A 14,157-nucleotide genomic window follows, 5' to 3' on the forward strand; every position below is an offset into this window, starting at 1 on the left:
CCGCTCTCTAACTAATCCACAGTGTGTCCAACCTATCCATTTAGCTCTTCAAGTTCTGTAACGTGCTTAACATGGATTTAACTTCCACACTCTGACCCATAGAATGACAAACTTGCCTTTTTCTAATGCCAAAAGTCTCTTGAGTAGCCCTCGCATGGAGATCTAAATTGTGGACTGCTTTACCTCTGAAATATTTCATGCAGGAGGATACCATCACCATTAAATCATACAGTTGATCTGCATGTCCTCAGGAAATACTATGTCCATAGTTTCCACTTTCTTTTAACCATACTGCAATACTGTACCAGTATACAAGGCCTTGTTAATTGATATTACAGTGTCAGATCATTCAGTCATGCAGATTGTTTCCTCAGCAACTACTGGAAAGCTGCTGTCCCTCTTCAGGAACCATGTGTTAAGTCTGGTTTCTCCATCTGGTTCTACCTGTGCTTTGTCTATCTGTATCATTGAGGTAGTAAGTCATCCCACCATACCAAAAGTCGATTGGTCATGGGAGTTGTGTGTGAATATATACTGGTGGAAATGCAATGAAGTACCCACATTGCCAACTTCATATCTACCTTGGTACGTGGTAAGAAGTTGAGTGGCTCACACTTTGATCAAAGCAGGGAATCCATCTGACATATAAACCATTTGCTACTGCAGATAAAAATGAATGAAATAGATGTTGTAAAATAAGTATAGCTCCAGTCATTGACAGAAGTGGCTCATTTTGGATGTAACTTTTTAAACACATGTTGAATATTGGTATGGACTGAGGTTAATGTTGTCCCAGATGTTGGAATATATGGTTATTAACTTCAAAATGCATGCCGTAGACATCCTGATTGTGTGTGCTGTTTCCTCAAATTGGCTAAAATCACATATGAGTGCTGAATTGTAGATCTGAACTTCAGAGTGCCCTGGTTTCTAGAATTATGTGGACTCAAATATTACCATCATCTGCTCTGCTTGTAATGATTTCCTTTGTTTAGTACCACTATTTTTAATTTGGTCATTTGATTTTGGCACCACTCTGTCAGCACTTTTTGAAACTTTCTGAAAAAAGAACAGTTGTAGTGAGTAAACATGCGAAAGGTGTGCACAAATGTAAACATTCAGCCAAATTGTTTTGCAAAGGGAAGGTATCATGGTACTCTCTTGTCGCTCTGATAAGTGATGGCAACTCCATCAATGTTCCTGTTTGAGTACTGTTATCTCCAACCACCTTTCTCACATCGTCACCTTCAACATTGGACTGCACACACAATGAACTGAGGGAGTTGTACAATTGTGGATCGTGTTGTTGCCTTTATTGTAATCTCAGTCATATACTGACGTAGTAAGTGTTCGTCTCAGGAGGGTTGAGAATATTCCAAGAAACTAGTCCACACACAATCACAACTATGTACCTTCAACTTAGCATGGAGAAGAAACGTTTTCAGGAGCATATAGACAACCAGAAGCATTGTGTGCCCAAATTATTATAGGGGTACTATCAACACACTCATATTATGTCTTTCAAGCCCATTATGATACAGTAATGTGTACTGTATCTACTTTGATAGTGTTCCATGTGTATGCTTGCATGTAGTCCTCAATGATGAAGCGCTATGTAATATTTTACATAATTTTAGTATACATATTTCTTCTTTATTTCAGGTTGTAACAAGTAAAATATACAGACTGTTTGTAGGAATGGGGGAATGCCACTCTAAATTGATTCTACGTCTATTATTACAACCAGGCAGCTCTAAAGTGTTGGGCAGCAAAATCGTCGAAAATATTCTGCGTGCTACCAGTATTCAAGGTGTCTATCCAGTAGAAGAATGTATAAGTGTACATTCATTAGGGTTTTGGTACATTTTACAGGTAATAAATTACTTTTTTTATTTTTTGTCACATAAATTAATAGTAGTTGTTAGCTATTATCTGACATAAATTCAAATTCTATGGAATATAGTCAGTGTAAAATTTAAAAGGCGGAAGTGAAAAAGTAGGAGACAGTACATAGGATCCATAACAGTAATGTGGACCATTACAGAGCAAGTAAACCAGCTGACACACCTTCATCTTTGAAGTACTAATTAATTTGAAAGTCATTGAATCATTCACTTTGCTATATGTTTAGTACCTCTTATTCTGAGTTCTGCACAAGCAGTAATATAAAATGAGTAAAAATGAAATAGAAACAGTGATGGACCGAAATAGGCTCCAAGTCACACGGTTAGTAAATATAACAACAATGTTATGAAAAGGATAGATTGCTACTCAGAATATAGAGGAGACTTGGAGTCACAGACAGACACAACAAAAGACTGCTATACATTTAGCTTTCAGCCAGAAGACCTCCTTCCAAAATAGAAAATACACACACATTTACACAAACACAACTCATTAGGGGACCTTTATTTAATACTTTTCCTTCAGTTCATGCAAGAAGTTTAGGAAAACTGTGATATTTGATATTTTCAGGAAGATGTGCAGCCCATGGAGGGAGATGAGAGGACTGATTGTATAACTGTGCTTTCACCAATATACTGCACATTGGTTGAGGTATTGCTGAAAAAATCTGCTCTTCCACCTGATATAGATGAATGGAACAGTGACGACCGAGAGAAACTGAGATGGTATAGGCAAGATGTTGCCGACACACTAGTGAGTATTTTACATGCTTATCGTGGTCTGAAATGGTGGCAGTATGTTGTAAATGTATAAAGGAGATTTAATTTAGTTCTCAAAATGTGCGACCAGTCAGGATATCCTTCATATTTTTCTTGTTGTTTAATCAATTTCTGGTAGTTTTGGATTCTATAAAGCTCTAAAGTTTTTGTTGTCGTAGCTACCATTACCTGTTAGTGATTTATGGCAGTAATATATTTATTGTATATAAGCTAGTTATTGGGTTTTCTTTGAGTATTTCACTATAAAAAGAAATTGTTATTAAGAGATTGCAGTTTTCCTCAATCAATCATAAACAAGTTTAATAACTGTTTTTCTGAGTCAATACTTTTATTTCCTTAATAAAGTAGGAACTCGTTCAGAAAGTGCACAGCAGAGTTATAAATGTTTGGTGATAAAGAGCACGTTTCATATTATCCTTCTGTTTTATTACACAAAGGCTAGCATTTTTATGATATGATATTGTACTATTGTGCTAAGTGTATGTCTTCCATTGTTTTGAAAAAAAAAGGGTGTGTTATATATTTATATGTGCTTAATTATCCAAGGCTGTTACCAAATACAGAGATGTCAAAAGAAAAAATACCTAACACAGTTGAGAATTTATCATGCTTCTAGTGTCCAGTGAGTGGCACACTCTACACCAAGTTTACCTGTCATCACAACTAGATGCAACACATACAGTCCAATGTCTGCTCTTTGAACAAGATGTGCCTTTGTAAAAATTTTTACTGCTGCCATTGGGGACATTATTCCATATTTTCTACCGTGTGATGTGAGCACATTAGCTCACCATGTATGTTTCATTTTTAATGTCATGTAATTTACGTTACTTTCCTTCTGAAAAAGTGGTGGTATTGAAACTTGGTCAAGGTTGTTACAGTAGCAACCAGTTGACTGTATACTTTATGTATTGGAAAAAAGTTACTTTGAAATTTGTTTTGTCACTACTACTACTACTACTACTACTACTACTGCTGCTGCTGTTGCTATCAATATTATCTTCTTCTTCTCCACTTTTCCTAATCATTTTTCTGGTGAGCGAAGAACATTTACAAGGTGTATGAACTATGGGAAGGTGGTGCATGTTGTTTTTGGGTAAGATGTGTTGAACCTCACTATTTTGCATTTTTCCATGGTTACTCTGAGATCAATTTATAAACTCTCACAGTATTTTCATCCATTGACAAAATCAACCTTGTGTCAAGCCAGTTTATGACTGTCAACTCACCATTCTTGACATGGGATAGGCCAGTCATAAACTTGTAGCAGTGATTCTGTTAGATGTGAGCAGTACCACTATTTCCTGAAGGCAAAAGAAAATTTATCAACAGCACATTTTTTGTGCTTTGCAGCACACTCAAAAATTGACACATGTTGATAGTTGATTAACAAATTTGCTTAATGTCAGAAAATGCCTTTACTTGAAACCATTTTTAGGTTTTTGCATAAAGATTCCACCAATAAATGAAGCATTTGGTGAAGCATAAATGTGTTACAATAAGCCCACTTATTTATGGAAGCATTTAAATTTTCTTCATGGTAGTCCCCTCCACTCCTCCCCCTTTCTGATATAAACATAGTGAGCAAGAATTTATGTATTGTGCTGAAGAAAGGTAACATCTTCACGACTAGTGGAAGTTTAACCTCACATTTTTTGTTTCTTTGAAATGGTAAAAAAGTCTCTTTATCTTCTCCTAGGTAGTAACAGATTACGAGCATACATTTTCAGTTCAAGTTTCGTGAGTTCATGTGTTGCAAGCATGGGGCCCCAAAATATTGTACCACCACCTTCCTTTCATGTGCTGCAATTTTCTGACTATCCTACCCCCCCCCCCCCTCCCCCCCTCTCTGTGTCCGCCTTTTATGTCGACCCAGCTGCCTTTGATGTTGACCTGGCTATTCTCTAGGTTCTACTTTCCTTTCTCGGAATATTCTTTCATTCACCACCAAAATGTGGCTCTAATAATTTCTGGTCTCCTCCTGGGTTTGACCATTGTCCAAATTTTCCCATAACGTTGACTGGCTGGGGAAGAACACCTTAAATACTGTATACTGCATGCAACATTAAAGATCATCGGCGAACAGTACCCGGTTAGGCTCTTATTTGGGCTTCAAAACCAATGTGGTAGCCAATCCGACATCTTGGGGTAGTTAGCTACCCCTTCAGTTGAGCCAACCGACAATGGGATCACACTGCTGATGCCAGTGCTGTTAGCTTCCAACTCATGCCAAGGAGTAGATGACCGTTTTCCTGGGGCATCAGGACTCACAGCAATGGCCATTGTGCTAGATGGCCTTTTCTGCAGTTGGGTGGTGCCCATGGGGAGAGACCTTGTTTAGAGTAGGTGCCATCTGGGCGGACGTTTCGCACATGAAACAAATTGCATAAAAACAGTGACTGTTCTGATCTGGCCATCTCATCAGACAACTATAGAAATTTCAGTGTGGATAGTTATAATGCTGCTGCTTTCACTACCCTGGCTACTCCATGGGAAGGGCGACAAGTCAGACATCTAGGAGGAAAGCAATTTATCGAGTACTTAGTATGTGCTCGAACTGAAGGTGATACTTTTATTGTTACAAAGCCATTATTTTTTGTGAAACATATTGTAGATAACTTTGGAGAAGTTGTGTAATTGGGGAAAAATGCACAGTGGATCATTATCGATTAAAGCCGCCTCTGCTGAACAATCTACAGCTTTCAGTCATGTGTACATCTGGGTGACATACCAATGACCATTTCCCCACATAAGACTTTGAATATGGTGGAAGGAATCATCTTCCACTGAGATCTTATCCTCCAAACAGACAAGGAGCTATTGGCTAATCTTGAGTGGCGAGGTGTACATTTTGTGTGATGTGTCCTAAAAAAGTCCAAGGATAACTAAATAGATACAGGTGCCTTAATCTTAGCCTTTGAAGGGAATTTCCTCCTGGCAAAAGTTAAATTCATGGTGTACAGGTTTGATGTGAAACATTCCGTTCTATATCCTGTGAAGTGCTTCTGTTGATGGTGCTTCGATTGTATGTCAACCCGCTGCATGGCAGACCTAAAATGTAGTAACTGCATACGATCACTCCACGAAGGTGGACCTTGTGAACAACCAGCTTCATGTGTCAGTTCCATGGAACACCATCTTCCATGTACATCAATTTGCCCAGTCTTCAAGGGGGTGTAGGGGGGAAACATATAAAGCTATTGACCATCTCTTGTATGCTGAGTGATGTAAAAAATATTAACGCCTACATCCTGTTGAAATGACGTACAGTTATGCAAAAGTCACAGCCATCACTCCCATTACCACAATTTTTTCAAAGTCAGTTTACCCACCACAGCTCAATCGTGGGGAATCACTTCCCACACCTGACCTGAGGAGCAGCTTCTTCCTCTGATGTCTACTGGTGACAGGGCTCCCTCTTGGGATCAGTCTCCCCAAAAACCCATAGATCAGAGGCCAGATGCCAGCCCATGGCTGCTTGTTCTTCACCCACCATGCCACATCTGGACTTGGAACTGTACTTGAGCACCCAGAGCTTGGAAGTTGCTGCACAGTCCCATTGTTTGGGCTTCCTTTTTGATGAACAGCGGACTTGGCTGCCCCGTATTCACGGCTGCAGACTAGCTGCATAGTAGGGTTGGCAGGTTTATGACTGGGCAGCACATTTGGCTTTGAAATTGTTCGACCGAGTCCATTATGGTCAAGTTCATGTGGCCACTCATGCCTTTTGGTCTAGTCATTGATGAAGCAGGGATCTTACCTCTTTATCTCCGACAGTACCAACTCTTGGTCTTCTATGTAGCTACCGTTTGTCGCTTCCCTGATCTTTTTACATATGAGGGGTGTCAATCTCCTGATACCCACCCTTGGGGGAGAGTACTAGTTGGAATGTGCCTCACAGCCCTCTGCCAGGATCTTCGTCTCTCCTCCCTGGAATGAGCCCTCCATGTTTCCTCGTGCACCGTCCTTGGTTGGTGCCAAAGCCATAAATTAGGACCAGTCTCCTTATCTATTTCAAGGTCCTAAAGTCTTAGTTGTCCCATGACATTCTGGTGTCTGTTACTTTCAGTTGTGGGTGCAACCATCTTTTACACTGATGGCTTTAAAATTTTGGATTAGATGGTGTACGCTTGTACATCACCTGCCAATCAGGAACACCATTCATTGCCAGGGACATGTAACGGTTTTATGGCAGAGCTGATTGTCATTAACAGAGCCCTCCATTTTATTAAATGGCCTCCCCTGACCGCATTTTGATACATAGTGACCCAACACAGTCTTTAGACCATTTACCAATGTTACTCTTGTCTCCCTGTGGTCTCTGCTATTCATTACCTCCTTGCTGTACTTATTCATACTGACTACTCGGATGCCTTTGTCTGCGTCCCAAGCCCTGTGGGTATCCCAGGGAATGAACTGGCTGACCTTTTGGCTAGAGAAGTTATTACTCACCCTCATTTGCTTTGCCAATCCCAGGTGCAGATTTTCGGGTGCAAATAAGACCTCTGTTCACTCAGAGATGGAATGACAGCTGGAGCTTTTCCCACTGCATGCTGGGTCTGGGGGACCCTTGACCCTGCCTCCTCGACCAGCTCACTCTTTCATCCCTCTCTTACTCTGCCTGAATTGCTTTTAGATACGGTTTGTCTCCTTTACTGCTCACTGTATTTTCTGTTTCAGAGTTAGCACTCTGTTGAATAGTGGGTGCTGTTAAACACTTGACTACACTGGAGCAGGGATGGGACAGCTGTGGGTGGAGCAACTTCGGCGGCATGCAGAGCGTCGGTGATGTCCACCTGCTGCTTTACCTGTTTCTCTCCTCTTATTTTCATTATTGATGGTCCAACAGATTTTTGTTACATTTTTTTACCTCACTTTTGCTTTTTTGAATCTACCATTTAGAAGGCATTCTTGGCTCTGTAGTTGCCTTCGGCCTTCATTGAGCTAGTGGAGGGCCAGATGCAGTGTGGTACTTTTCTTGGCATTGGATGAGCCTTAGGAAACACCATGTTTGCTCTGACCTATGCATTGGCTTAATCCATACTCTTCTCAGTAGAGTCTTTCACAATTCTAACATCAGTATTGCCTTCAATGCCTTGGTCCTACCATTCTTACATACACTCATCATCAGAACATATGTTTTGCATACATCACTTAATTCCAAATGAATGCCCCTAGATTTCAGTTCAAGAAAATTGTTTAGCTTATCCACTTTTCTCTAATATGTCAAATCATAGGACTTCGAAACCACTACAACCATGATATTTGGAGCATTTATGTATTATTACTCTGATATTCGCATAGCAAAAGTCATAAAAAAACCAGATATTAAGTATTTCACATTGAAATTTTGTGTGCCTGTCTTAGAAACTCTGTACTTACCCTCTATGCAGACTCAGAGTGATGTTTTAGTGTGATCAGTTTTGAAAGAAATTGGTAAGTGTGGGGGTAGATTACAATTTATTAATTTGCTAAGCAGTTTCATTTAATTTTCCTCTGTTGTAGCACAGTGAGCTACATTTCGTTGGCTGCTCCTTTTCTCAGTTGCTGCATATGCATCTTAAAATGAGACCAGTCCTCTGCTTGAAATCGAAAGGAGTTTGTGTTAGAAAGTTTACATTAAATTTTAAGAGTGTTTCCTGTTTCTGGCATGTGAATTTATGAAGCACAAAGTAGCTACTGTGAATATGCATGGGTTTAAAAAATAGAAAAAGATTTTGTCACACTTTTCTCACTGCGTTCAGCACTAGAACCATGATCTTTCTTGTAAAATTTAGGCGGTAAATCACTACAATCATTTGAAAGACCACTAAATTTGGCGTTAGTGTGTTAAACATAGTTTACCAGATCTGTAATCCTTCTTGACAAAGTGATTCTGTTTAGAAGTGGATTTGCCACTGGAAAATGAGTTCCACACTAGTATAGTGCAATAAAGAGATAAAACATATTCCAATATTGAGAGAGCACACAAAAGGAAAAATGTCACACCAGAAAGCCATGTGCTTGTAATATGTGCTAAGTGGATATATGAATGAATGCTAAGTGGATATATGAATGAACGCTAAGTGGATGGATGGATGGATGAATGAATGAATGAATGAATGAATGAATGAATGTATGTATGTGTGCGTAAAATTGCACTACACTTACTTTACAGTGTGTCGCAACCGTGCAGTCTGTGGTAGTTAAACACTGCAAGAGCTTAATGGCAGTGTAACAAGTTAGGCACATCAATTGATGATTGGGTTGAGCACTGGCATTTACAGGAAGGAAATCCTTTCTTTCACCTTTCATATTCTATGTTGTATTTCTTTCCCTTCATCTAATGCCTTTCATGTTCCCAAATTAACAGGTATATCTTTGTTTCTCTTGTCATTTCCATATTTACATACATGTGAATTGTTGAATCTGATATTGTTATTGATTTATTACATTGGTATTTTGCAGAATTAGGAAGATGTTAGTCTTCTGTAGGAACTTCTTCTTCTGTGGCTCTACAGCTCATGACGAGTCTCGGCCTTTTCAACTATCTCCTTCCATTTATCCCAGTTCCTTGCTAGCATTTTCCAGTTCCTGTAGCTCATCTTCTGAAGGTCTTCTATGACTCCGTCCACTCAGCTAGTTTTCTGTTGACTTGTCCTCTCTGCCCACCTGGCTTTTCTCGTAAAATCTTTTTTGGTATTTCCGTATCGTTCATCCGTACCACATGTCCTGCCCACCTTAGTGTAGATGACTTCACAATTTTTCTAACAGGCTGATCTTTGTAGATGGTGTACAACTCATGGTTGTATCTCCTCCTCCTTTCACAAATTGTGCCAATGATTTTCCTGATTATAGTTCTCTCGAATGCATCCAGCGATTCAGCATCCGTTGCTGTTACAGCCCAGATTTCAGAGGTGTATATAAGCACTGGACTGATATGAGTGTTATAGATAGTTAGTTTTGTGGTCCAAGTCAGGAGCCTTGAAGATAGAAGCTTTGTTAAGGCTAAACAAGCTTTATTGGCTGCAATTAGCCCCTGCTTTACTTCATAGGAGGTATTGTTTAGACTGTTTCCAACTGAACCCAGATACTCGAAATGATTGACTCTTTCAAAATTATAACTACCCATCGTTATTTCGGCTGGCATGTTCTTCCTGTCCGCTTTCACAGCAGCAAGGTATTTTGTTTACTGCTCATTGATAATTAGTCATATATTCCAGCTGGCTTGTTCAAGTGCAGTGAATGTCTCTTCCATTGCCGTCAGAGTTCTTGCTGCTATATTGATGTCATCTGCATAGGCCAGTATCTGCACAGATTTATGAAATATCATTATCCTATTCGAGATATTTGCTTCTCTCATCACCTTCTCCAAGGCGACGTTGAATAGGAGGCATGCTACCTTGCATTCCTCTCATTGTCATTCTTACTATCTTTTTATCAGTTTTTTTGGAATGCCCAATTTACCTAGAGCACGATATAGTTGCTCTCTGTCTATAATATCGTATGCTGCTTTAAAGTGAAAGGAAAAAAAGAATGATACATTCCATCCCCATATTCCTTAATTTTTTCCAGCACTTGTCTTAGGCTTAGGTATCTGGTTGACAGTTGACTTACCAGGGCTAAATCCACATTGGTATGGCCCCATTTCCCTCTGTATTATTGGAAGGAGTTGGTCGTACAGTATTTTAGAGAGTATTTTATGTATCAGATTATGCAGTGTGATCCCTCTATAGTTACTGCATTCCATCCGGTCTCTTCTCTTATCATGTATGGCATATAATTCCCTCTTTCCATGTTTGAGAAATTTCCTCCTCTTCCCATTTTTTAGATTAACCAATTCTAGAATGTTCCTTTCCAATTCAGAGTCCCCTTGCTTCAGAAGTTCTGCTGGAGTGCTGCCTGTCCCTACCACCTTGTTGTTCTTTAATTTCCTCTCTTCTAAGTTAGATAGTCCACACTGTTATCTGGGTCCTCTTCCTCCTGTATTTCTGTTGGATTCCTTGTTACAACTGGTCTTGGATTAAGGAGTTTATCAAGAGTAGCAATGCCACCTTTTGCATATCTCCTTCTCTTTGCTTATAATTTCTTCTCATCTTTTATTAAACTTGTTCTCCCCCTGAAAGGTTTCCATGCCTTATGCACCTCTATACAATTTCCTTGCTTTGCTCCATTTTTTCAATATTTGCCTTCATCCACTCCCTCTCTGTCCTTTGATGGGTCCTTTCTTCAATTCTCTGTTTTTCTTTATATTCTTCCATTATCCTCCTGGTGCAATGTGGTTGTAATGCCCTTCTGTTTGCTTCATTTTTTCATTAGTTACTGTTTCAAATTTGGTATCGAACCACGAGGTTCTTACTTGTGTTACGCTGTTCCTAAGTATCTTGCTTGCTGTTATCTGCACTGTCTTTTTTTTATCCTTTCCCACTGACCTTCAATGTTGTAACATTCTGTAGCGTTTTCAAGGGCCTGAATTATTCCCTCCTGGTATCATTCCCTTGCTTCCTCTGATTCTAAAGCTGTGATATTATATTTCTGTGTCCAGGGGCAGCTTCCTTTCACTGCGTTACATATTCTTGCCCTCATCCGTGCCCAAACTAGGAAGTGATCCGTGTCTATATTTGGACCTCTTTAAACTCCTTACATGCACTAAGTCTGACTTGTGCCTTGCATCAATAGTACATGGTTGACCTGATTTATTGTATTCCCATCTGGTGCTGTCCATGTTCCTTTATGTATTTCCGTGTGTGGGAACAATGTGAAGCCTACCACCATGTTTCTAGATGTTGCTTTGTCTCATTGTCATTATTTGCAGCTTATTTACTATAGATACTGACTGTTGGTCTACAGATTTGTTCTCTGCCCACCTGGGCATTTAGGTCTCTGGCTAGTATTTTTATATCATGCTCTGGGCAATCGTCATATGCTCTTTCCAGAGATTTGTTGAAAGCTTCTTTCTCCTCATCCTCCGATTCTTCAGTTGGTGCGCAGGCATTAATTACGAAGTAATTGAAGAATTTCCCTTTTATCTTAAGTGTAGATAATCTTGGATTTACGGGGTTGAATCCTATTAGTAAGTACTTTAGTTAGTGACACACCTCAAATCCTGCCCCGAACTTAAGGTTTCTTTCGCTACAGCTATAAAATATGTGTGCTTCTTTCCTTTCTAGGATTCCACTCCCTGTCCTTCTTGTAATACTATGATGCTTTGCTTCAGGTTCATTATATGATCTAGCATCACTTTCAGGGCTCGAAGGCAGTATAGTGATCTCACGTTCCAAATACCAATGAATAAATCCCATTTACTCATTGTATTCTTTTTCTTACTTTTTTTGTCTCCATTGTTTGGTTGCCCATTGTCCATAATCTTGTCCATGTCATGTCCATTGTCCTTTATCTATCTGACATTTCTTTGTTGACGTTTTGTAACAGGTACTTTTTACAGAGTGAGCTGTCAACCCTACGTCCAAACTCTACTGGAGGGTAGGTGACTTTTATTTAGTGTTTTCTTCCCTTAGCCTCTGGAGGCCCAATTCCCAGCTGCAAGGTAGCAGTTTGCTAGTTTTGGTCTGCGCCGGGTGTTTTATTTCCCCAGTGTCCACCATATCTGGTGAACGTTTCCCTATCCACCACCTGAGGAGGCACATGATGGGAAACCACATGGGTTCTGTAGGAACTAGAACAGTATAATTTGGATCTAGCTTCATCAGTTAAGTTGTTGGAAGTGTTTTTTACTGCAGTTACCTGCCGTAGAACATGTATTTCATATCTTTTCGTGAGTTTGATGTCATGTAAATAACAGAAATCTGTTCACTGAACATAGGTTTTAGATAAGTCTTTTTTCTCTTCATTATTATTATTATTAACAAAAAATTAGTCTGCCTCTGTAGCTGAATAGTAATTGCTACTGACTTGTCAAGCGAAGGACCCAGGTTCAGTTCGTGGTACTGTCCGGACTGTTTCATTAGTAGGAGGACTGGTAAAGGGTGTACTTTGTCTCATGACATGAACTCAGGAGCTGCTTGAGTGACAGATGAATCATTCATTGCATGAGTTAGATATTCGGAATTGGTGATGAAGGGCAGCCAGATTAGTATATACAATATACAACCATCAAATGGCATCACTGTCAGAGATCAAAATCTTCACTCCCTGTAGAAAGGTCATGTCTCATTGACCCATGCTGTTTTTGCAATGGCTATATGGAACTGTGCTTAATTGAAAGTGAAATACATTGGTGGCCTTGTGTTACTTTCATTTGTATTTTCTTGTTAATTTTGACAAAGAGTAAGAATCTGGTGTTTGTCTGCAGAAGGTTCAAAAATTTTTACACTAAAATTAAGAAAGTTTCTGAACACAGTGATGGAAAATAATGTCTGTGGCCTGAAGAAAGGAAGTGGGTTTTAAGGGAGAGGGTAAGGAGTCATTCCAATCCCGGGAGCGGAAAGACTTACCTTAGGGGGAAAAAAAGGACAGGTATACACTCGCACACACACACATATCCATCCACACATATACAGACACAAGCAGACATATTTAAAGACAAAGAGGTTGGGCAGAGATGTCAGTCGAGGCGGAAGTGCAGAGGCAAAGATGATGTTGAATGACAGGTGAGGTGTGAGTGGCGGCAACTTGAAATTAGCGGAGATTGAGGCCTGGTGGGTAACAGGAAGAGAGGATATATTGAAGAGCAAGTTCCCATCTCCGGAGTTCGGATAGGTTGGTGTTGGTGGGAAGTATCCAGATAACCCGGACGGTGTAACACTGTGCCAAGATGTGCTGGCCGTGCACCAAGGCATGTTTAGCCACAGGGTGATCCTCATTACCAACAAACACTGTCTGCCTGTGTCCATTCACGCGAATGGACAGTTTGTTGCTGGTCATTCCCACATAGAATGCATCACAGTGTAGGCAGGTCAGTTGGTAAATCACGTGGGTGCTTTCACACGTGGCTCTGCCTTTGATCGTGTACACCTTCCGGGTGTAGCCGCTTCCCACAGGTTTTAACGTCATTATTTCTTCGCCAGACAATTGTTAGCCTCATTTTCATAATCTGCCACCACAAAACCACTCTTTTTAATACATTTACACGCCGTTTTTTCGAAATTTTCCCGAATCTCTCCATCCTTTAACGTGTTTTGGCGGCAACACAACCACCTAACCTTTGTGCACATCATTGTCTACCAACCCAAGTTCACCATAGGATCAACATAGCCCAGCTTTATCCAACACTTTTTCGCCTTTTTTCACAACAGATCTCCAGTTACTTTCGCCAGTTATTTTCATTTTAACCTCATGTTACACTTTCCACCTTCTAATATCATGTCACCCTCACAACATCCCCACAACGACCCCATTAAGTTTTATTTACATTCCCTCCGCAAACATGCCTTCACCCTAGCCAGATTACGCTCGCATATTTTATTTTCTCAGGCTTGTCTGACATTTGGCATTACCTCCAAAGGCCTTACACTTAAAGTTCCCATCTCTGGCT

General features: G+C 40.0%; 1 protein-coding gene across 1 annotated transcript in view; it reads left to right on the top strand.

Moving 5' to 3' along the window:
• The window catches only part of LOC124555108 (importin-13), a 195,498-nt gene that overhangs the window by 57,514 nt on the left and 123,827 nt on the right, over positions 1 to 14,157 (top strand). The window contains exons 7-8 of the mRNA XM_047128909.1: positions 1,663 to 1,872; positions 2,476 to 2,658. Of these exons, the coding sequence (XP_046984865.1) occupies positions 1,663 to 1,872; positions 2,476 to 2,658 (393 nt within the window). The remainder of the gene's footprint in view (positions 1 to 1,662; positions 1,873 to 2,475; positions 2,659 to 14,157) is intronic.

This window comes from Schistocerca americana, chromosome X, assembly GCF_021461395.2.
Source record: "Schistocerca americana isolate TAMUIC-IGC-003095 chromosome X, iqSchAmer2.1, whole genome shotgun sequence".
NCBI lineage: Eukaryota > Metazoa > Arthropoda > Insecta > Orthoptera > Acrididae > Schistocerca > Schistocerca americana.